At 45.5% G+C, this 24,602-nt stretch overlaps 1 protein-coding gene across 1 annotated transcript in view; it reads right to left on the reverse strand.

The window, feature by feature from the left end:
• DNAH3 (dynein axonemal heavy chain 3) overlaps positions 1-23,298 on the reverse strand; it is a 219,936-nt gene extending 196,638 nt beyond the window's left edge. Inside the window, exons 1-8 of the mRNA XM_024925984.4 lie at positions 22,703-23,298; positions 18,392-18,496; positions 17,589-17,814; positions 13,720-13,792; positions 12,957-13,131; positions 8,753-8,942; positions 6,680-6,875; positions 167-292 (exon numbers count right to left, since the gene is read on the reverse strand). Coding sequence (XP_024781752.4) covers positions 167-292; positions 6,680-6,875; positions 8,753-8,942; positions 12,957-13,131; positions 13,720-13,792; positions 17,589-17,814; positions 18,392-18,496; positions 22,703-22,732 — 1,121 coding nt within the window. The 5' untranslated portion in view covers positions 22,733-23,298. The remainder of the gene's footprint in view (positions 1-166; positions 293-6,679; positions 6,876-8,752; positions 8,943-12,956; positions 13,132-13,719; positions 13,793-17,588; positions 17,815-18,391; positions 18,497-22,702) is intronic.
• Positions 23,299-24,602: the final 1,304 nt, after the last annotated feature.

Genomic DNA, 24,602 nt, shown 5'->3' on the forward strand with positions numbered 1-24,602 from the left:
ACTGCACTCCAGCCTGAGTGACAGAAAGAGACTCTGTCTCAAAAAAAAAAAAGACACGAAAGGATGCCAGTGGGACGACCCCCAGGCTGGGTACCAGCTTCCTTTCAGAGGGTTTTCAGTCTTTAAGATACCATGGTGCAGCCCCACTTGGAGGGCAGATACTGACTTGTTGAGAAGAGTCTGGTGCGCCTCCAGGCAGTGTTTCTGGATCACATCCCAAAATTCCTGAGGCTGCAGAGGCAATTTTCCCGCTAGTATTTCTGCTGTTCGAACAAACCTGAGGTCTCTGAATCTGCCAAAAGAGAGGGAGAAATTTCCTAAGCTAAAGAACGCTTAATAACAAATCCCGCAGGACAGGTTCCAAGGGTGTGTGTTCACGTTTCTCAATGAAAGTTAAGCAGAATCAAATGAATTACAGGATATGGGAAAGATGCTGAGGAGGATATGGGAGGCTGAGGAGGGAGGAGCTAAGTCCTAAAGAACGCTTGCAGGGAGGAGACAAATGAGGTGACCCAAGAGTGCTCCTGAGCCTTAGAGATATGCCTCACTCTGCATAACCCATCAAGGAGTGGGGCTGTGGCACCAGCTGGAGACTCAGCTGGCTGAGAACTTGGGTATCAAATGGACAAATCAATGTTCTTTACAACAGTGAAGACCCAGAGGCCAGGACCAAGCAGAGCATCTTCATCATCAAATGGGATTCACCCAAGCCTCTGGGTGAGCTCTTGAAGGTAACTTTGAGGACTGCTTTGATTTAAAACAAAGAGTTTATGGATCCCAGCACTTTGGAGGCTAAGGAGAGAGGATGGCTTTGAGCTCAGGAGTTCAAGACCAGCCTGGCAATACAGTGAGACATCATCTCTCCAAAAACAAAACAAAACAAAACAAAAAAGGCCGGGCGCGGTGGCTCACACCTGTAATCCCAGCACTTTGGGAGGCCGAGGCGGGTGGATCACAAGGTCAGGAGTTCAAGACCAGCCTGGCCAAGATGCTGAAACCCCGTCTCTACTAAAAATACAAAAAAATTAGCCGGGTGTGGTGGCGGGCGCCTGTAATCCCAACCACCCGGGAGGCTGAGGCAGAGAATTGCTTGAACCCGGGAGGCAGAGCTTGCAGTGAGAGGAGATCACGCCACTGCACTCCAGCCTGGGGGACAGAGCGAGACTCGTCTAAAAAAAAAAAAAAAATAGACGCGCTGGGTGTGGTGGTGCACACCTGTAATCCCAGCTACTTAGGAGGCTGAGGCAGGAAGATCGCTTGAACCCAGGAGGTCAAGGCTACAGTGAGCCCTGATTGCATCACTGCACTCCAGCCTGGGTGACAGAGCAACACCTTGTCTCTACAAAGAAAAAAAAAAAAAAAGCTTGTGGAGCCAAAAAAGCCTCTTTAAGCCCTCTAACTCCTGTCACTGTGAGGGTGAAGAAAGGCCAACCAGTGAGAAGAAATGAGAGTTTTCTCCACTACGAGGGGTATCCTTTTAACACCTAAGTCAGATTCTATCTGCTCCAAACCCTCCAATGACTTCCCATTTCAGAGTAAAAGCGTGCCTAGTGACTGGGGCCCACTAGGTGCTCTGCACCCTGTGCCATCTCTCTTGCTCCTGTCCTGCCTGTCACCTCCCCCCCTCCCCCCCTCCGTGACTCACAGTGTTCCAGGCACGCTCACCTCATACTGTTTCCAGGACGTGCCCACCTGCTGCTGCTTGGGTCCTGCGCACAAGCTGTTCCTGCTGCCTCCAATACTCATCCCCTCGACTTATATGGAGCTGACTCTTCACCTTCCAGCCTTGGCTCAAATGTCACCTTCACAGTAAAGGCTACCCATGGCTGGGTGTGTGGTTGTGCAGGCTCTGCCCCTTCCAAAGGGCCAGAATGGGTGAGTGCTCTGCTTGTCAAGAAATGCACCCTGGGGCTGGGTATGGTGGCTCACGCCTGTAATCCCAGCACTTTGGGAGGCCAGGGTGGGTGGATCATTTGAGGTCAGGAGTTAAGAGACTAGCCTGGCCAACACGGTGAAACCCCATCTCTACAAAAAAAAAAAAAAAAAAAAAAAAAATTAGCCGGGCCTGGTGGCGGGTGTCTGTAATCCCAGCTACTCAGGAGGCTGAGGCAGGAGAATTGTTTGAACCTAGGAGGCAGAGGTTGCAGTGAGTCGAGACCGCACCACTGCACTCCAGCCTGGGCAACAGAGCAAGGCTCTGTCTCAAAAACAAAAACAAATGCACCCTGGTGTTAGGCTGCATCCATCCCATTAGCGGAACAGGGGTAGCGGGGAGGTTTGTTAGATTCAAGCAAGTGTTTTATGGGCAAGCAGCCCCACCCCAGCCCCACACAAACCACACTCCCTATCCCCATTACTCTGGCTAATTTTTCTTTTCATAGTTGCCATCACCTTCTAACATATTATATAATTTATTTACCTAATATATTTATTGACTGTTTTCCCCCTAGAAAAATGAACTCACTTCTGTTCTCTACTGCACTAAAACAATGCTTAGCACGTAACCAGGACCTGGCACCTATTTGTTAAACGAATGAATGAATGAATGACTAAATAAATGAAAAAAAAAAACAAAAAAAAAACAAATGAACTCACAGTTTGGAAGCCAAGAGACAGAAGAGCCTTTGGACCTAATATATATTTATTTTCTATCTTATGCTTGAGTGACACCTCCTAGAACTATTGATGCTAGAGTTGTCCAGAGTATATCGGTAGGATAGAGCGGCTGGATAAGGAAGAGCAGAAACTAATAAAAAGCTCTCATCAAGCCCTCCACTTTTTTTTTTTTTTTTTCTTGAGACAGGGTCTCACTCTGTCACCCAGGCTGGAGTGCAGTGGCGATCTTGGCTCACTGCAGCCTCAACTTCTGAGGTTCAAGCAATTCTCCTGCCTCAGCCTCCCAAGTAGCTGGGACTACAGGCACACACCATCACGCCTGGCTAATTTTTGTATTTTTAGTAGAGACAGGGTTTCACCACGTTGGTCAGGCTGGTGTCCAACTCCTGACCTCAGGTGGTCCACCCACCTCAGCCTCCCAAGGTGCTGGGATTACAGGCATGAGCCACCATGCCCAGGCTCTCATTGCTGATTTTTTTGGTTCAGTTGATAAAATTCTTCTAAATGATTTCAGTTCACTTTGGTGCTGCTGTTGCTGGCATAATCTTCCTCAGGGAACCATGAAAAGCAAGTGGTAAAAAGCCTTTCTTCTCAGTGAAGCTATAGGCTCAACAATTTGCCGTCTTTGCTACAAGATCAATTTAAACTCAGGTACATGTGATTATCTATTATCTTCTGAACTTCTTTATGAAGTTTCTGGCTATTCATCCAGCTCTAAGACTGACTTCCTCACTAGTTTCTATGTTAATTTATTTTTTTAGCTCATAAACACGCTTGTACTTAAAGCAATACCTTAATTTGTTGAGCAATTACTGTGTGCCAAGCAGCAGTCTAAGCACTTTCTTTAGCTAACAACTCCAGGAGGTAGGTATTGTTATGATGATTCCCATTTGCATGTAGAACACAGGGTCAGACTAGGCGGTGGCTCATGCCTGTAATCGCAACACTTTGGGAGGCTGAGGCAGGAGGAATTCTTAAAGCCAGGAGTTCAAGCCCAGCCTAAGCAACCTAGAGAGACCCTGTTTCTACAAAAAAATGTAAAAATTAGTCAGACATGGTGGCATGCACCTATAGTCCCAGCTACTTGCGAGGCTGAGGAGAGAGCCCAGGAGTTTGAGGCTGCAGTGAACTCTAATCATGCCACTGCACCACACCCTGGGTGACAGAGCAAAAGCTTGTCTAAAACAAGAAAGCAAGAAAGAAACAGCGTCACAGAGGAAGGAAGGAAGGAAGGAAGGAAGGACAAACAGGGTCAAAGAGAAAGAAAGAAGGAAAGAAAGGAAGAAAGAAAGAAAGAAAGAAAGAGAAAGAAAGAAAGAAAGAAAAAGAAGGAAGGAAGGAAGGAAGGAAAGAAAGAAAAAGAAAGGAAGGAAGGAAAGAAAGAAAGGCCAGGCGTGGTGGCTCATGCCTGTAATCCCAGCACTTTGGGAGGCCGAGGCAGGCGGATCACCTGAGGTTGGGAGTTCGAGACCAGCCTGACCAACATGGAGAAACCCTGTCTCTACTAAAAATACAAAAAAAACTTAGCCAGGCATGGTGGCACATGCCTGTAATCCCAGCTACTAGGGAGGCTGAGGCAGGAGAATCGTTTGAACCTGGGAGGCAGAGGTTGCGGTGAGCCAAGATCGCGCCATTGCACTCCAGCCTGGGCAACAAGAGTGAAACTCCATCTCAAAAAAAAAAAAAAAAAAAAAGGAGAGAAAGACAGGGAGAGAGAAAGAAAAGAAAACAGTCACAGAGGGATTAATTTCTCTCAAATTATACTATTAATTAGTAACAGAACAAGAACCAGAATTCAGATCCCATTCTATAAGTTATTACTTTATATGGTTCCACTTAGTTAGAAAATTACTTCTTTTTTCTCAATGTCCTGACTGCTGACTGGTACTTCCAATGCTTTAGAAAATTGAATTCAGTTCAAAGAAAAGAATACAGCTATTTCTTTTCACTGATGGGCTCTGTCCTACGTTGACTTCACCCCCTCAATTCCTTTTTAAAATACAAGCAAAACTAAGGATTTGAAAAACAAGTAGGTTCTCCAAGCCACAGGGCTCCCTTAAGACTGAACACGTTCAAAGCTAGAGATCCTCCCAAAGCAAAATACATGAGCTACTAATAAGTTCGGCCAATCAAAGTTAAGTAAGCATATCTGCCTCTAATTTTTCTAATACAAAACTCAGATGGGGGCAGCTCATCATTTCATTAGCCTGGACTTTCAGTGAACTCCGGTGTCTTCATTCTCTCACCAGGATGTGTACCTTCTTGAAGGGCTCACTAAAAAAACCAGAGTCTTCCACCTCCAGGCTCACTGCAATTGATGCATAGATAAAACAAATGTGGGATAGCCATCCAATGGATTAGTATGCCGCCATAAAAAGGAAGCACTCACTACTGAGACAAGCTTCAGTGTGGATGAAGACTGACAATATTGTTCATTGAAAGACACCAGACACAAAAGATCATTGCTTGATTCCATTTCTATAAAATGTCCAGAATATGCAAATCCATAGAGACAGAAAATCGCTTAGTGGTTGGGAGGAAATGGGGGAAGGTGAGAATGGGGAGTGACTGCTAATGGGTTTCTTTTTGGGGTAATGATAATACTCTTGAATTAGACAGTGGTGAGGATTAAACAAACTTGTGAATATATTAAAAACTTGCATTGTGTACTTTCAAAGGGTGAATTTTATGGAATGTGGATATCTCACTTTTTTTTTTAAATGAAAGAATGAAAAAAGGTGGCTTCTGTCTCATCTGGACTCCTACAATTTTTTTTTTGAGACAGAGTTTCGCAAATTTAATTATTGATAAATATACCTGAGAGATCACTGCTTGCCAGCCCTGTACTGGTACTGAGTTACATAAAGGAATAAGACCGTCCGGGCGTGGTGGCTTACACCTGTAATCCCAGAACTTTGGGGTGCCGATGTGGGTGGATTGCTTGAGCTTAGGAGTTTGAGACCAGTCTGGACAACATGGTGAAACCCCGTCTCTATCAAAAAATACAAAAAATTAGCTGGGTGTGGTGGTGTGGGTCTGTGGTCCCAACAACTCAGCTAACTTGGGAGACTGAGGTGGGAGGATTGCTTCAGCTTGGGAGGAGGAGGTTGCAGTGAACCGAGATTATGCCACTGCACTCCAGCCTGGGTGACAGGGTGAGATTCGTCTCAAAAAAAAAAAAAAAAAAAAAAGGAATAAAACCCAAGCCCGCACACATTTCATAGGCTAAAGGGAGACAAATAAGTAAATGTTCTATTATAACCAAGGGTGAGCTGGGTGCGATGGCCCATGTCTCTAATCCCAGCACTTTGGGAGGCTGAGGCTGGCAGATCACCTGAGATCGAGACCAGCCTGACCAACATGGAGAAACCCCATCTCGACTAAAGATGCAAAATTAGCCAGGCATGGTGGCGCATGCCTGTAATCCCAGCTACTCGGGAGGTTGAGACAGGAGAATCGCTTGAACCCGGGAGGCGGAGGCTGCAGTGAGCCAAGATCGTGCCATTGCACTCCAGCCTGGGTAACAAGAGCCAAACTCTGTCTCAAAAACAAAAACTGAGGGTGATGTTGTAATGGAGGTAATGCCAAATTAACAATTACTGGTGCTTAAGTTATATTAGATACTGTTCTAAGTGCTTTGGATGTAGTAAGTTATTTATTCCTCTTATCAATCCTATGAAGTGGAAACTCTTATTAACATTATCGCAAATTTAGAGATAAAGGAAGCAAGGCACAGAAAAGTGATGCGACCACATATATGCCTGTAAAGCAGCAGAGCTAGGAGTTAGACCTGAGCAGGCTGGCTCCAAGTCTGTGCAATTAAGCAGGATATTCCAGTGCTTAGAGACAGGCACGGGGTGCCCTGGGGACACAAAGGAGGGCCACGTAAGCCTGCAAGGAAAGGTGTCACTTATAATTCACATGCATATTTGGCCTAGATTTTTTTTTCTTTCATTTCTCTATGCTGTCAGGGCTACCCCCACTGTGCACAGCAGAATAGGCTTGCTTACGCGTGGATGTGGTCAAGAAAGGGAATGAAAAAAAAAAGGGAGGGACTTCTTACTCTGCAAACCACAGTTCTTTCAGCCTGAGCATCATGGGGTTCACCGTGTGCAGATGCTCCTCGTTCCACTTCTTGGCGCTCCTGTAGACACTGTGCCAGGGCACAGGGGCCCGGATCACTCTTTGAGGAAACAAGCGGGGGATGCTCTCAATAAAGAGCCGTTTTCTCTCCATTGGGTCCATGAGGATGTAATCAACTACAACCGGAAAGGGCAAACACCTCATTATTAAGCGCTAAGGGTTGTGCTCTTAGCTTCAACTCATTTAGTTTTGTTTTGTTTTTAATATAGAGACGGGGTCTCACTAAGTTGGCCAGGCTGGTCTCAAACTCCTGGGCTCAAGTGATCCTCCCACCTCAGCCTGCCAAAGTGCTGGGATTACAGGCGTGAGTTGCTATGCCTGGCCTTAGAGTCAACTCTTTTTATTTATTTATTTATTTTTTTTTTTGAGATGGAGTCTCGCTCTGTCGCCCAGGCTCGATTGCAATGGTTCAATCTCAGCTCACTGCAACCTCCACCTCCACCTCCTAGGTTCAAGCCATTCTCCTGCCTCAGCCTCCTGAGTAGCTGGGATTACAGGTGGCTGCCACCACACCTGCCTAATTTTTTGTATTTTCAGTAGATACAGGGTTTTGCCATGTTGGCCAGGTTGGTCTTGAAATCCTGACCTCAGGTGGTCCACCCGCCTTGGCCTCCCAAAGTGCTGGGATTATAGGTGTGAGCTAGCACACCTGGCCTTAGCTTCAACTCTTAGAATATAAATGAACCTCTGTCCATTTGCAAGGTCATGGGTAATCCCCTGGGTATAATTCAACTGGTGAAGCTTCACTCTTGGTGTTTGTTTTCTTTCTGAGAGTATTTTACAGAAAGGAGGAGTGTGACTTCACGGTGTGGAGCACTTAGAATCTGGGGTTGAGCCCTGGTAGGATGTCTAGTATCAGGCAGGACAATGAAATAGGATTTGCTGATACCTCATTAGTCACTGATTGATTTCTCACACCAAAATAGATCCACACAAAAAAACCCACCATGGATGACACCATCCATTATATTTACAAATAGAAGTTTAAAGACCAAATGTTTTCCATACTAAGAAAGATTGGTAGAAAAGCTTCATAGAGGAAGTAACATTTGTGCTGGGTCATAAAGAACAAGTAGCAGGCTGGGTGCGGTGGCTCACACCTGTAATCCCAGCACTTTGAGAGGCTGAGGTGGGTGGATCACTTGAGGTCATGAATTCGAGACCAGATTGGCCAACATGGCGAAACCTTGTCTCTACTAAAAATACAAAAATTAGCTGGGAGTGGTGGTGCGTGCCTGTAGTCCCAGCTACTCAGGAGGCTGAGGCAGGAGAATTGCGTGAACCCAGGGGTCCGCCCAGGTTGGTCTTGAAATCCTGACCAACCTCTGCAGTTGCAGTGAGCAGAGATCACACCACTGCACTTCAGCCTGGGCGACAGAGCAAGACTGTCTCAAAAAAGAAAAAAAAAAGAAGTGTAGACTCTCAGCCAGGTGTGATGGCTCATGTCTATAATCCCAGCACTTTGGGAGGCCGAGGCAGGAGGATCTCTTGAGTCCAGGATGTTCAAGACAAGCCTAGGCAACATAGGGAGACCTTGTCGCTAAAAAAAAAAAAAATTGTTTTAAACTTTACAAATGTAGAATCTCAGGCCCCAGGTTCAGATCTACTGAATCGGAATCTGCATTTTAAGAAGATCTGCAGGTTACGGGGATGCACGTGAATATGTGAAGTGCTGGTGTAGACATCAGTGATGGGGTAGGGGGATAGGGGAATTTGAATTAGTGGTTAAATGATGTTTTGGGTATTTCCAGTGGAATCAGAGTGGCAAATGACAAAGTGAGAAGAAAGAAGGTGCCTTCCAGGCCAGGCACGGTGCCTCATGCCTGTAATCCTAGCACTTTGGGAGGCTAAGGAGGGAGGATTGCTTGAGCCCAGGAGTTCCAGACCAGCCTGAGCAACAAAGCAAGACCTTGTCTCTACAAAAATAAAAATAAAAAAGAAGGTGCCCTCTACATAGAAGCTCCCCAGCCCCCTTTATGCCCACCAGCCTTACCGATGCTTTTCATGAGGCTACAGTAATAGTCATTCTCCTTCTCCTGCACGAGGACCACCATCAGGGGCTCCAGGAAGGGACTCGTCAGCAGCGTGTTAGAAATCAGCTTTGAAATCCGAACCATCACTTCACCCTCCTCAGGGGCAATCATGTCTTTGCGAATTCCATTGGTCAGATAGTAATAGTATCTCTTCCATAAACAAACCACCAGCGAGAAAGTGGTCATGATTGGATCACGGGCTCAAATGTCCTGCCCATCAGCTGCCAAGGGACCCCATTCATACAGCATTCGTCCGCACCCTTCACTTGCCATAACCATGCATTCTGGGCCTGTCGCTTCACACTCATGGCAAGGAGATCACTGGCAAATTTTCCCCAGGACTTCAGAGGATTCAACCAAAGCCAGAGAGATGTCAGTGGGGTATAAGGAAGGATTTGTCAAATGCCACCCAGATAGGAACAGTGGAGTGAGTGCAGAGTCCAGGGATGGAGGTGGCATATCTGGTGACCTTTAAGAAGAGGAATAACAGGCCAGGTGTGGTGGCTTACACCTGTAATTTCAGCATTTTGGGAGGCAAATGTGGGAGAATTACAAGGTCAGGGGTTCGAGACCAGCCTGGCCAATATGGTGAAACCCCATCTCTACTACAAAATACAAAAATTAGCCGGGCGTGGTGGCGCACACCTGTAGTCCCATCTGCTCAGGAGGCTGAGGCAGGAAAATTGCTGGAACCCAGGAGGTGGAGGTTGCAGTGAGCCAAGGTCGTGCCACTGCACTCCAGCCTGGGTGACCAAGCGAGACTCTGTCTCAAAAACAAACAAAAAAACATTAGATTTTCCTGATCCAGAGCTAAAATTTACCCCCCTGAAGCTTTCACTCACTGGTCCTGATTCTGCCTTCTAAGGCAGCTCAGACAAACAGGGTTGGATTTCTGTCTCAAAAAAAATAAAAATAAAAAAAGTAGAGGAATGACAAGCTCCTAAAATGGCCTCGAATCATTTACCCTCCTGAACAGCAATGATCTCCTACAAAGCACTTTGATCCTGTGGCTTCTAGCTGTCAGTGGGGAAAAATATCCCCAAAGTCCAAGATCTATTGTTGTTCTTTTTGTTTTTTTTGAGACAGAATTTCACTTTTGTCGCTCAGGCTGGAGTGCAGTGGTGCAATCTCTGCTCACTGCAACCTCTGCCTCCCGGGTTCAAGCAATTCTCCTGCCTCAGCCTCCCAAGTAGCTGGGATTACAGGTGTGCACCACCACAGCCAGCTAATTTTTGTATTTTTAGTGGAGACGGGGTTTCACCATGTTGGCCAGGCTGGTCTCAAACTCCTGACCTCAGGTGATCCACCCACCTTGGCCTCCCAAAGTGCTGGAATTATAGGCATGAGCCACCGCACCCAGCTGATAGTTCTTCTTATCCAAGCAAGGGCTTTTGAGTTTCAAAAGCAACATAAACACACAAATGAAACAAAAATGGCCAGTGGAACCTAGTGACTTCAGGAAATTTTGTATATTTAGGGTTTGCCTCTGAGCTGCTGGATGGCTGAGTGGCTCTGGGAATGACTAATGTCAGATAGAGGAGAAGCACAGAGTGTGAGGAAACGGCTTGAAGTCTGTTTTTAAGTTTCAGATCAGAAGAGGTTGCTGGCCAGGCACGGTGGCTCATGCCTGTAATCCCAGCACTTTGGGAGGCCAAGGCGGGTGGATCACCTGAGGTCAGGAGTTTGAGACCAGCCTGACCAACATGGTGAAACCCTATCTCTACTAAAAATACAAAAATCAGCCAGGTGAGGTGGTGCATACCTGTAATCCCAGCTACTCAGGAGGCTGAGACAGCAGAATTGCTTGAACCCAGGAGGTGGAGGTTGCAGTGGGGCAAGATCATGCCACAGCATTCAAACCTGGGTGACAGAGCGAGATTCTGTCTCAAAAAAAAAAAAAAAAAAGAAAAAGAGGTTGCTGCTGCCAGCCTCTTTGTTGCTCTCACCTCTCTCCAACGTTAGTAAAAGCAGCTGCTAACAGGGGAGTATTGCAAAGCTTTTCTGATTTTAATAACTGCCTGGGTGCAGGGTGGGGGTAAAAAGTGCTTGTTAAAATGCAGATTCCCAGGCCCCTCCTCAGGCAGTTAGGGTGTTTAACAAGGACCCCAGGTGACCCTTATCTTCAGGCAAGTTTCAGAAATGCCACACAGCTCTTAAGAACACAGAGACTGGCCGGGTGCGGTGGCTCACGCCATAATCCCAGCACTTTAGGAGGCTGAGGTGGGCGGATCATTCAAGGTCAGGAGTTCGAGACCAGCTTGACCTACATAGTGAAACACCATCTCTACTAAAATACAAAAATTAGCTGGGCATGGTGGCAGTTGCCTGTAATCCCAGCTACTTGGGAGGCTGAGGCAGGAGAATCACTTGAACCCAGGAGGCAGAGGTTGCAGTGAGCCGAGATCGTGCCACTGCACTCTACCCTGGGTAACAGAGCAAGACTCCCTCTAATAAAAAAAAAAAAAAAACACAGAGACTTTGGTATCAGCCAGACCGGCTTTCAGTCTTAGTTTTGTCTCCTACCCTGTAGCCCTTAGCACATTGCTTAAACAGTCTATACTCCACTTTCTGCAACTGGACAATAGAGTTAATCATAGAACCTGGGTCTCAAGTGGGGTCAAGTAGCTATAGAGGGTTTAGCAGGGAATTTTGCCAACAGCACATAGTCACTGTGAGTTTTTATTAATCATTTTATTATACACCCTAAACCCACAAGACATTTGCTCTAAAGTTTTATTGTTCTTTTAAGACGGGTTGGAAACTCCAACATCTATCTAGAGCCAGGCAGGTAATGTTAATAAGTGAAAGTTGTCTAGACCTAAGAAAATAATAAGGAATGGTGGGACCTATGACAAACTGAAGAGTGTATTTCTCATCTAAAGGAGGTAGCTACTGCTTAGCACCAAATATTTTAGTTTTCTCAAGAGAAGTTGGAAAATGTAGCTTGAGACTTTCCTCATGCTTTTTTTTTTTTTTTTTTTTTTTTTTGAGATATGGTCTTGCTCTGTTGCCCAGGCTGGGGTGCAGTGGCATGATCATAGCTGGGATGCCTGAGGTGTCAGAGAAGGGGACCAAGGGATAGGTTGTCTTGTCCTAGAAAGGGTTGTGAATCCCTCCCCCTACCCTTTTTTTGAGACAAGGTCTCACTCTGCTGCCCAGACTGGAATGTAGTGGCACAATCATAGCTCACTGCAGCCTCAGCTTCCCAGAGACAAGTGATCCTCCCACCTCAGCCTCCCAAGTAGCTGGGACCACAGATGCATGGTACCATACCCAGCTAATTTTTGTAGAGATTGGGTTTCTCCATGTTGCCCAGGCTGGTCTTGAGATCCTGGGCTCAAGTGATCCTCCCCATTCCTCCTCCTAAAGTGCTGGGATTACAGGCATGAGTCACCATGCCCAGCCACCTCATTTTTTTTTTTTTTTTTGAGATAGAGCCTCGCTGTTGCCCATGCCGAAGTGCAGTGGCTCAATCTCGGCTCACTGCAACCTCCACCTCCCAGGTTCAAGTGATTCTCCTGCCTCAGCCTCCCGAGTAGCTGAAATTACAGGCGCCTGCCACCATGCCTGGCTAATTTTGTTTTTGTATTTTTAGTAGAGACGGGGTTTCAGCATGTTGACTAGGCTGGTTTTGAACTCCTGACCTCAAGTGATCCACCTGCCTCGGCCTCCCAAAGTGCTGGGATTACAGGTGTGAGCCACCATGCCCAGCCACCTCATTCTTAAAACACATCTACAGGCCAAATTCAGCCTATGATAGAGATCCCAGATAAAATATGGGATGCTTTGGGATATACTTATACTAAAAAGTTATTCATTACCTAGAATTTGAATTTAACTATGTGTCCCATTTTTTGTCTTGCAAAATCTGGCACCCCCAGCCTATGGGCCACTATTTTTGCAACTTATATTCTAAAAGGACCCAAAGTATCAATTTCCATCACTTACTAGGGCAGAGAACATGTACACACACTCTCTCTCCTTCTCTCTCACTCGCACAAGCACACAAACATGCGTCCTCTTCAGTAGCCTGTCTTTGGTCTAGACTTCGGTGTTTTTCAAACATTTCCCAGGTGATTCTGCTGTTCTCCCTGAATTTAGAATCACTGAGATGCCGAGAGTAACCCTCAGCAAACCGAGGGAAAGGGGGCAACAGGAACGTACCTCCAGGTCCGATTCAGATGGCTTCTTTTCTTTACTTTCCATTTCCATCTCCTGCTGTAACATGACATCGAGCTGCTGTTCTGGACTCATTGGTCTGCTTCCTGGGAACGTCAAAGATGTCTTTACCTCCTTCTTCATGGGTGAGAAGATTGAGGTCTTGAAGGCCAACTTGATCCTGAAAAGTAGACACAGCTCAGCCCTTGGTGTTTGGTTCTCCGGAGAGGTGCTGTGGTGTTGCCTACTTTCCCTAGCCTGATGAGTGTGGTTCTGCAAATAGAAGCCTCTCTCCTCTGTGTCATCTAATGGCATGTGTGTATACTTCCAAGATGACCCTAATGACTGAACACCTCATAGGTATTTTAGCATGGTTTTGTTCAGTTGGTTTATTTTTGTCTACAATCTCAAAAAGCCTGGCCAACATGGTGAAACCACGTCTCTACTAAAAATACAAAAATCAGCCAGGCCTGGTGGCATGCACCTGAAATCCCAGCTACTCAGGAGGCTAAGGAAGGAGAGTCACTTGAACCCGGGGGGCAGATGTTGCAGCAAGCTGAGATCATGCCACTGCACTCCAGCCCGGGCAACAGACCAAGACTCCATCTCAAAAAAAAAAAATTTTTTTTGATTAAAGTGATTCGTGGATAAGAATATGATTATCTGGGAATGCTTTGAAGCCGAGAAGCAGAATGTGGCTTTAGTGAGACCACATCCTTCTGTTCAGCCCACCGTCCTGCCTTCTCTGGTGCCCACAGTGACATCTTACCTAGTGGAATCCTCTTTGTTTCTGGAGGAAAACTTCGTTTTTTTCCTCATGGGCTCTGATGAGCTTCTATTTCCTGGAAGAACGGAGAAGAAAGACATCAGTGATGGGCAATGGCCTTGGGCCATTCTCCGTCCACAGGGGCATGACTCTCGGAACAGTCCAGGAGCACACTAAGGGGAGCGGACATGGTACGGTGTGACGTGGCAAGAGATGTGGGCTCAGGTCTCATGTGCATCACTGATTACCTGTGTGACCCTGAAGAACTGGCTTCATCACTCCGGACCTCAGCTTCCTCAACTGTAAAGTGGGGATGTGCGTATCTTCCATTCGTTCATACATTTGGCAAGAATTAATAACTGCTTGTTTCATGTACTCTCCAATATTGTATGCTCTATTTTCTAAACACCTGTTATATTACTGTTTTAATATTTCTCTTTAAGTAGACTTGGGCATTTAAACTTAGTACATTTGGCCAGGCGCGGTGGCTCATGCCTGTAATCCCAGTACTTTCGGAGGCTAAGGCAGGCAGATCACCTGAGGTCAGGAGTTCACGACCAGCCTGGCCAACATGGCGAAACCCCATCTCTACTAAAAAATATAAAAATTAGCCGGGCATTGCGGCGAGCGCCTGTAGACCCAGCTACTTGGGAGGCTGAGGCAGGGAGAATTGCTTGAACCCAGGAGGTGGAGGTTGCAGTGAGCCGAGATCGTGCCACTGCACTCCAGCCTGGGCGACAGAGTGAGACTCCGTCTCAAAAATAAATAAATAAAATAAAAAATAAAATAGGCCAGACATGGTGGCTCATGCCTGTAATCCCAGCACTTTGGGAGGCCGAGACAGGCAGATCACGAGGTCAGGAGTTCGAGACCAGCCTGACCAACATGGTGAAACCCCCCCATCTCTACTAAAAATACAAAAATTAGCCAGGCATGGTGGCACACGCCTGTAATCCCAGCTACTCAGGAGGCTGAGGCAGAAGAATCGCTTGAACCCTGGGGACGGAGGTTGCAGTGAGCCGAGATAGCACCATTGCACTCCAGCCTGGGCAATGAGAGCGAAACTCCGTCTCAAAAAATATACATACATACATACATAAATAAATAAATAAATAAATAAATAAAATAAACTTAGTACATTTATTTTTAAAAGAAATTTTATGATTATCACAAATAAAAAATAAGTACATATTTATTGCAAGTAGAAAAACCAATATCATTTGCAATAAATAGAAGGTAGCTACAATTAATTCAATAAGTGATATAAAAACTATATTATTAAACTTTAATTAGATATTACTTCCTAAAGTGTCTATCTTTGAACTTCTCAAAATAGTCCACATATAACAACAATACAAAAAATCCTTTTTTTTTTTTTTTTTGAGACAGGGTCTCACTCTGCTGCCTGTGCTGGAGTGCAGTGGCATGATTTCAGCTCACTGCAACCTCAACCACCCAGGCTCAGGTGATCCTCCCACCTCAGTCTCCTGAGTAGCTAGGAGTACAGGCGCATGCCACCACACCTGGCTAATTTTCCTATCTTTTGTAGAGACGGAGTTTTGTCATGTTGCCCAGGCTCGTCTCCAACTCCTGGGGGCAAGCAACTCTCTCAATAAACTCAACAATCAAGGTACAGATTCACAAAATGGAAATAATACAGCAATAACAATATTGCTCCAAAATAAATTTTTAAGATCCTCCAAGTACAAATGTATTTTAATGAATAATAAGCAAAAATCAACTCAAGCAAGGACATGAATAACAGACACCAGTGCCGCTCTGAAGAAAGCATCTTAGTACTTTATATTCAAAGACTCTGGCTTGCCTGAGAATTTTGGGGACAATGAAACCTGGGAGGCATTAGCACTAGTTCTTCACAGATATTAATAATTTTGGACTAAGAAAATTATTAAAGACTGCTACAGACTGAAAGCTAATGTCTTGTCAAAATTAGTATGTTGAACCTTAATCCCCAGCATGATGGTATTTGGAGGTGGGACTCTTGGGAGGTGATTAGGTCATGAGGGCTCCATCTTATGAATGAGATTGTGCCTTTATAAAAAAAACAGCAAAAAGATTTCTCACCCCTTCTCCCATGTGAGCATGCAGCAAGAAGATAGAGAAGACAGATGTCTATGAATCAGGAAGAGGACCCTCATCATAGACTGAATCTGTTGGTACCTTGATCTCGGACTTTACAGACTCCAGAACCACAAGATATGAATTTCTGTAGTTTATAAGCCACTCAGTTTATGATTCTTTGTTATAGCAGCCCAAAAGGAACTAAGATGATGACCATGAAATTAGCAATTAGAGCAGCAAACATAAGGTTCTGTGTATCATGATCTTGAACATTTGGGCGTTAATTATTTGCTACATGTCCTTAAAGCAGGAACATGCAAAAGCAGCACCCTAGAGACTGTGGGTGTGTATGTAATACACAAATAACAGTGGTAAGAACCACTTGGGAAAAAGAAATCCTCCAAGTGATATTGAAAGGGCTATGACAATAAAAATGGAATCAGGAGTTGGAGAAGGGAGGTAGAAAACCATAAGTAATCAGAAAATTTGAAATGGAAAGATAGTCATTTAAACAAAAAACACTCATTAGACATGAAAAACTCAAGACTGAACAGAGTTGAAGAGAAAATTAGTAAATTGGAAGACGTAATTAAGAAACTCACCCAGACGTAGCACAGAGAAAACAATGAAAAATATAAAAATGAGTTTGAGACAGAGAGCAGATCAAGAGTGCCAACATACATCCAACAAAAATTACTAAAGGATATCCTTATGCCGATATACCTATGCTTGGTGGGAATTAAATTAATACATACAAAGTGCTGTGGTAAGCAGCTTCCAAGACAGCCCCCAATGATCCCCATCTCCTGGTAACACCCCTTTGTGGTGTAATCCTCTCCCCTGGAGTATGCACTAGAACTAGTGACTCCTAACAAATAGAATGTGGCAAAAGTGACAGGATGTCACTTCCAAGATTAAGTTCCAAAAAAGCCTATGGGTTCTCTCTTGCTGGCTCTCTCTCTTTCTCTCCCCCTCCCTCGCTCTAAGGGAAGCCAGAAGCCATGTTGTGAGTTGTTCTAAGGGACAGACCCGTGTGGCAAGAAACTGGTGTCTATGGCCAACAGCCAGCAAGGACCTGATGACATGAGTAAGCCTGGAAGAGGATCCTTCCCGGTGGCCTTGGTGTATGCCTTGACTGTACGCTAGTGAGGGGCCCTGAGCCAGCACTACAAATTCAGCCATGCCCACGTTCCTGCCCCACTGAAATTGTAAGATAACAAATACTGGTTCTTTTAAGCCACAGAATTTTGGAATAACTTATCATGCAAACAATAACACAAGTACATAGAACAGTGCCTGGTATACGTAAACGGTCTATAAATGTTAGACGTTTGCAATCATTTCCTCCATAGATAAGGAGGAAAGTGAGGCTTTGCAAAGTCTCCAAAGTTAGCTTCAGCAAAAGGGGAGCCAGGATCAGAACCCAGGAGTAAAAATTTCACTCCAGGCCAGGCACAGTGGCTCATGCCTGTAATCCCAGCACTTTCGGAGGTTGAGGCAGGTGGATCACCTGAGGTCAGGAGTTTGAGACCAGCCTGGCCAACATAGTGAAACCCCATCTCTACTAAAAATACAAAAAAAATAGCCAGGTGTGGCCTGTAGTCCCAGCTACTCAGGAGGCTGAGGCAGGAGAATCACTTGAGTCCGGGAGGCGGAGGTTGCAATGAGCCGCGATCGTGCCATGGCACTCCAGCCTGGGCGACAGAGTGAGACTCCATCTAAAATAAATAAATAAATAAAAATTTCCTCCAAAGCCCCATTCTGCAAGGGTGTGACATTGCCACAAGTACCTGATGATGGCAGCCCCTGACCGGTCCTGTCCCTAGGGACATTGATGGTGGCCGGTTGGTAGACCTTCAACAGATCTTTCAGCTTCAGGTCCTGGGCCATCAAGGAGTAGTTGTTGGCGATGGAATCACTGGGTCCACGGTGGTGATGCTGTTCTTTGAAGGGTGCAGCCAAGGTCCATGACGTGCGTTGCATCAAGGGCGGGTAAAAACTGTGTGACATGACAGTCTACGAGGGAAGAAGTGCAGAGTGAGACACAATGAGGAACATCTCTCGATGAGCCTGAGCTCTGCTCACACTGAGGCTCACGAGAGTTCCAAGTGCCTTATGCTATGTTTCTGCCTTCTGCACATTCAGTGGAAAGATTGTCTGAACAGACACCAACTGTACTTCTCTGACCATTGTAAGCATGAATTCTGATGTCAGGGATAATAGCTTGCATTCACCAGTAATTTTGAGGCAGGTAATTGACATCTCTGGTCTTTATTCCTTATGGACATGACTACAAGGTACGAGCAATTACCCTCATTTTACAATGAAACACACAGAAGTTCAGAGAGTTTAAATAACACAGCAGATCAGTGGACGGCCAGATTCTAATTCACCTTTGGACAATGGCATAGCTCTCTCTCCCACACTTCTGCAGCCTCTTCTGGGGGCAAAAGCGACCAAAGCTACTAATCCTACTTGTCAGGTCTGTTTGACTCTCCACCCTCAATGAGTACCTGCCAAATACGGAGAGAAGTGGGGGATGCACTTCACCTCCTCACCCTCAACAGAAGAGCTGGCAGCCAGGTGTGCATACCTGATAGAGTCCAGACGATTCCTCATTAGCAGAAGCAGGCAGAGGAGGCAGCTCTGGCTGCCCCTGGGAGTGGCTCATGTGATGTATGGAGTCACTTTTGGCGATCTGTGGGACATGGGAACAAAGTCACCCTTCAAAAATTAGGGAAGATTTGCAAGCCTCTGAGTTGGTTAGGACTAAAGAGGTTCCCAGGAATAGTTTTAGGTCCAGAGTTCTGAACCTAAAACAAAACACTCCTCTCATTCCCATCCATTATGTATGTTTCATTTATTTAAAAATTAACAGATAAGGGCTGGGTGCGGTAGCTCATACCGGTAATCCCACCAGTTTGAGAGGCCAGGGAGGGTGGATCACCTGAGGTCAGGAGTTCGAGACCAGCCTGACCAATATGGTGAAACCCTGTCTCTACTAAAAATACAAAAATTAGCCAGGCATGGTGGCGTGTGCCTGTAGTCTCAGCTACTTGGGAAGCTGAGACAGGAGAGTTGCTTGAACCTGGGACGCGGAGGTTGCGGTGAGCTGAGATTGCACTCTGAGATGTATTGAAGTGTATATACATTATAGAGTGACTAAATCTAATTATCATATGCGTTACCTTGCATGGTTATTATCTTTGCAGTGAGAACACATCTACTCTCATAGCGTTGTTCAAGAATACAATATATTGTTAATTAGTCATCATGCTGTACAACAGATCTCTTGAACTTATTCCATCTAATTGAAATTTTATATCCTGTGACCATCTCCCCAACCCTTCCACTCCTGTTTTTTCTTTCTTTTTTTTTTTTTTTTTGAGATGGAGTCTTGCTCTGTCACCCAGGCTGGAGTGCAGTGGCTCTATCTCAGCTCAATGCAGCCTCTGCCTCCGGGGGTCAAGTGATTCTCCTCCCTCAGCCTCCCAAGTAGCTGGGATTACAGGTGACTGCCACCATGCCCAGCTAATTTTATATTTTTAGTAGAGACAGGGTTTCATCATGTTGGCCAGGCTGGTCTTGAACTCCTGGCCTCAAGTGATCTGCCCTCCTCAGCCTCCCAAAGTTCTGGGATTACAGGCATGAGCCACCACGCCCGGCCCCTGCTTCATTTTTTAATCATTCAGTGTCTCCTCCTCGGATTCCCTTCTATGAGCAAATTTGAATATTTTTCCCCCGTGGAAGAGCCCAAATTCTGAGGACATCCCCAGTACCCTACCCTCAGGTATGATTAAAGGAGGTGACTTTAAAAACATTGACTCTTGCTTTTTTTTTTTTTTTGAGACAGTCTCTCACTCTGTCACCCAGGCTAGAGTGCAATGGTACGATCTTAGCTCACTGCAACTGCTGCTTCCCAGGTTCAAGCAATCCTCCTGCCTCAGCCTCCCAAAAAGCTGGATGGGTGCCCACCACCATGCCTGGCTAATTTTCATATTTTTAGTAGAGATGGGGTTTCACCACATTGGTCAGGCTGGTCTTGAACTCCTGACCTCAGGTGATCCACCTGCTTCGACCTTCCAAAGTGCTGGGATTACAGGCATAAGCCACTCCACCAGCTGGACTCTTGCATTTTCACATGTGCAAAATTCCAAAGAGAAATTCATTCAGGCAGTGGCATTGAATTTTCTGTGTATTTAACACACACATAAGCAACTCTTTATGATTCCTGTGAAAAGAAAAAGTGTTATTTCAACAATGTGGGTGTTGAGTACTCCATTCCAACCAGTGAGTGCATACTGTGGAGTGAGCCTCAGGTAAGGGTCAACTTGTGGCTCCCACAATCACTCTCAGATCCCAAGTGACCCTCCACCTCTCCTGAGCAGAGAAGAAAGTGACTACATTATTGAATGAAATCACATGTGTTTTTGTCTTAAGAGTTAGCCCCTATATGCAAAACAACCACTTCACCTGGGGCTAGTGATGGAGAAACTGCAATTTGTTCCAACACTAGAAGAAAAGCTGTTGGCCTGGACTTATTGAGAGGTGCTGCCGTTCAGCACTTTAAAGGTGGTTTGAGGGATTTTCAAGGGCAATTTTGACTCTCTGTGATTTTCACCTTAGGCATTGACTTTGGACTTAACTCCTATATAAGATGAGCCAACATCGTATCAGTGTGATTTATTTGGGTGTGCAAATTATGACATGCAAGATCATTGATGAGGGTGGGACGGGGCAGGGGGCATATGACTATTAGCTGTCCCTCTGCCCCCAACCCCTTAAAGATGACTCAAATTAACCATCATTATCTCTCCCGGAGCACCTACCTCATTAAATAACAACAGAAAAACAACAACCGCAGCAATACTATCTACCATTATTCCAAACAATTATGTGCCAGGTACTGTACAACCTCATGAGATTTTTTTTCATACCCGCATTCTAGCTGAAGAAAATGAGGGTGAGAAGATAGGTAACACATCCTAGCCATGTAATTGGCCGGCTTGACTTCTAAGTCAGTGACTTATTTATTGTTATTATTATTATTACTATTATTATTATTATTATTTGAGTCCAAGTTTTCGCTCTGTCGCCCAGGCTGGAGTGCAGTGACACAATCTTGGCTCACTACAACTGCAACCTCCACCCCCTAGGTTCGAGCGATTCTCCTGCCTCAGCTTCCTTACTGCATCATGCAAACTGACAGAGACGCTGTTCTTGGGATAATGAAGAAAGCAAACCGTGAGCATTTTGCAGAACACAATGGAAAGAGGGAGAACCTCTGTAGAAACAAATTAAACTAGGCTATGTCATAGGCTTGGACTAAAACAAATACACAAACAGTCATAAGTACGCTGATAGCAGAAAGCATCCCAGTCTGTGGATCAGGAACACATGGGGCACACACAACATGAGCAGATCTAGGCATCAATTGCAGAATGGGGCTAAAAGAGTTTTCTTGGCAATAAATGGCTAAGAATCCTCTGTGGCACCTTCAAGAGATCGAGATTCTCATAAGAACTAGCTGGTTGTGCAAAATTGTTTGTTAAAAATATGAATGCTTGGCCAGCCGTGGTAGCTAATGTCTATAATCCCAGCACTTTGGGAGGCCGAGGCAGGTGGATCACTTGAGGCCAGGAGTTCGAGACCAGCCTGGCCAACATGGAGAAACCCCCGTCTCTACTAAAAATACAAAAATTAGCCAGGCCGTGGCGCACACCTGTAGTTCCAGCTACTCAGGAGACTGAGGCAGGAGAATCGCTTGAACCCAGAAAGCAGAGTTTTCAGTGAGTAAAGATCACGCCACTGCACTCCAGCCTGGATAACAGAGACAAACTGTCTCAAAAAAAAAAAAAAAGAAAGAAAGAAAAAGAAAGAAAGAAATTAATGCTTAAATCTTCTCTTTGGTAAATTTCAAGGAGCTTTCACTTCAGAGCATATTGGCTTAGTTATTATCTACAAACCCACTTTAGTTTTATAAAGTTTCTATTTAAAATGCTCCTCTGGGCACTTCGCTGTATGGCAACCTGGTGATTCAACACAGATACAACAGAAATTCTGGAACTTAGATTGGGTAGAACTGTCACTTTGGGCAGCTTATTGCTGATTACACATGTTGTATGCATGTTCTTCATGGAGGCCATTCCCAGACGTTCGTCTGAGGACGTGCTACACCAGAATCACTCTGGTCTTAGATAAAAATATAGATTCCAGGGCCCCACTCCAAATCTTCTGGATCAGAATCTAGGAGTGGGGGACCAAGACTCTATGTTTTTAAGATGCTCCCCAGAATATTCTAATGTTCAGCCACCGTCAAAAACTGATGGTTGGAATATATGGTCTAATGGGCTTGGAAGGGAAGGAAAGGGAAGAATGGGTGTCTATTCCTGGATTTTTCACAGCAAAACTTGAAGATTTCCAAAAGTCTAATTCAGCAAAAATGATATTTCAAAGCAGACAACAAAAAAATGTGATGAATACACTTGTTCAGTCAAGGGCATCTAACATGCCAATTGGCCCTCTTCCCACATATTCCCAACACATTAAAAATACAGGTAAATCGGCCAGACACGGTGGCTCACACCTGTAATCCCAGCACTTTGGGAGGCTGAGGCAGGCGGATCACCTGAGATCGGGAGTTCAAGACCAGCCTGACCAACATGGATAAACCCTGTCTCCACCAAAAATACAAAATTAGCCAGGTGTGGTGGCGCATGCCTGTAATCCCAGCTACTCGGGAGGCTGAAGCAGGAGAATCACTTGAACCCAGGAGGCGGAGGTTGCAGTGAGCCGAGATCACACCATTGCACTCCAGCCTGGGCAGCAAAGAGCGAAACTCTGTCTCAAAAAATATATATATACACACAGGTAAAACAAGAAACGTCTTAAAATTCACACCTACCTTCTGTGATGAGCAATCCATGTCACCCATGGTGTCCACTCTAATTGTAGCTATTTTTTTAAAATGAATAAAGAGCTTTCAGCTTCTCCGGGATGTGCCTCTCCTATCCAGTTGGTCTGAAATTCACACTTCCTTATAGCATAATGGGGATGACACCAACAATGGAACTTTCCAGATGTTCTGAAAGCTCTGTTCATGAGGTTGCCTCTCTGAGGTCATAGACTTTGGCCCGCTGAGGAGTTCCCTGGTAGAAGAGGAGAGAAAGGGAAGCTAGAGATAAGGGGACAGCACTGGGTTTCTGCTGCGCTTTTGGCTCTGGTTCCTAGTCCCCCAGCAGTGGCCACGCTTCCTTTCCCTTGAGTGCTTCTCTCTTGGAAATTTTCCAGAAACACATTGAGTTCACTGCAGAGGAAAGACTGAAGCAGAGTTACACATTAATACAGAGAAGAGGGAGACTCAACCCTCCAAACAACATCCTGGCAGCCCGAACTGTTCTCCCTCCTCCTCCCTGGACTCTTAACGCTAGCAGTGCTTGTATGCAGGCGCTGGGCACAGTAACCAAGTCTCAGCGTCTGTTGCTAAGGGAAGGAGGGGCCTCTGCGGTGCCTACATACAAGACTGGGCATGACCTAGCTCTGTGAGCTGGTGTCTCCCTTTGCTGGAGGCCCAGGTGGGCAGCAGGAAGTGTTGGTGACAGAAGGGAACATGGGAGGGTGTTTAGCAATGTTCCAGGAATAACAGAGGCAACAGCAATAAAAGACCTTTGGAGACGTCGAAAAGCACAGAGTATGGTGGTTAAGTTCTTGGGATCTACAGTTGGACAGGTCATACTTCAGATCCTACTCTTCTCATTAATTAGCTGTGTGGCTTGGCAAGTTGTTTAATCTCTCCAAGTGTCCTTTCCGTCTGTAAAATGGCAATAATGTGAGTCCCTACTTCATAGGGTTGCTTTGAAGGGTTAACTGGATAACGTGTACAGAGCGATTTGCATATAGTAGAAGGATAACTGATATTTTCCCAGTTTTTCCCCGTTTTTTTTTTGAGACGGAGTCTCACTCTGTTGCCCAGGCTGGAGTGCAGTGGCGTGATCTCGGCTCACTGCAAGCTCTGCCTCCCGGGTTCACACCATTCTCCTGCCTCAGCCTCCCACCAGTGCGCCCAGCTAATTTTTTGTATTTTTAGTAGAGACGGGGTTTCACCGTGTTAGCCAGGATGGTCTCAATCTCCTGACCTCGTGATCCGCCCACCTGGGACTCCCAAAGTGCTAGGATTACAGGTGTGAGCCACCACGCCCAGCCTAGTTTTTCCCCATTTTAACACTAAGTCCTGCATCCTGGGAGCAATCTCAGTCCTGGGCAAACTGGGATAGTTTGATCACCGAACACAGTCGATGCTCTATAAATGTTGTGGCTAACATCAATATTACGATAAACACAGAAATACATGTGCACATACTCAAAAGTAACAATATTAGCTGCCGCCCAAATATTAAAAGCACATGTTCCATGGTCACTGTGAAGTTCTCTCAAAACCAAGTTAGACTTAATGAGTTTTTTGGGGGTGCCATGCTTGCATATCTTTTTTTTTTCATTCAATTTTCCCCCAAACACCACGATATTCCCATTTTAAGGATAAGGAATCAAAACTGAGAGATATGAGCCAGGTATGGTGGCTCATGCCTGTAATCCCAGCACTCTGAAAGGCTGAGGTGGATGGATCACTTGAGGTCAGGAGTTTGAGACCAGCCTGGCCAACATAGTGAAACCCCATCTCTACTAAAAATACAAAATTAGCCAGGCATGGTGGTAGTCGCCTGTAATCCCAGCTACTTGGGGGGCTGAGGCAGGACAATCACTTGAACCTGGGAGGGAGGTTGCAGTGAGCACAGATCATGCCACTG

The sequence above is a fragment of the Pan paniscus genome, chromosome 18, assembly GCF_029289425.2.
Source record: "Pan paniscus chromosome 18, NHGRI_mPanPan1-v2.0_pri, whole genome shotgun sequence".
Classification (NCBI taxonomy): Eukaryota; Metazoa; Chordata; class Mammalia; order Primates; family Hominidae; genus Pan; species Pan paniscus.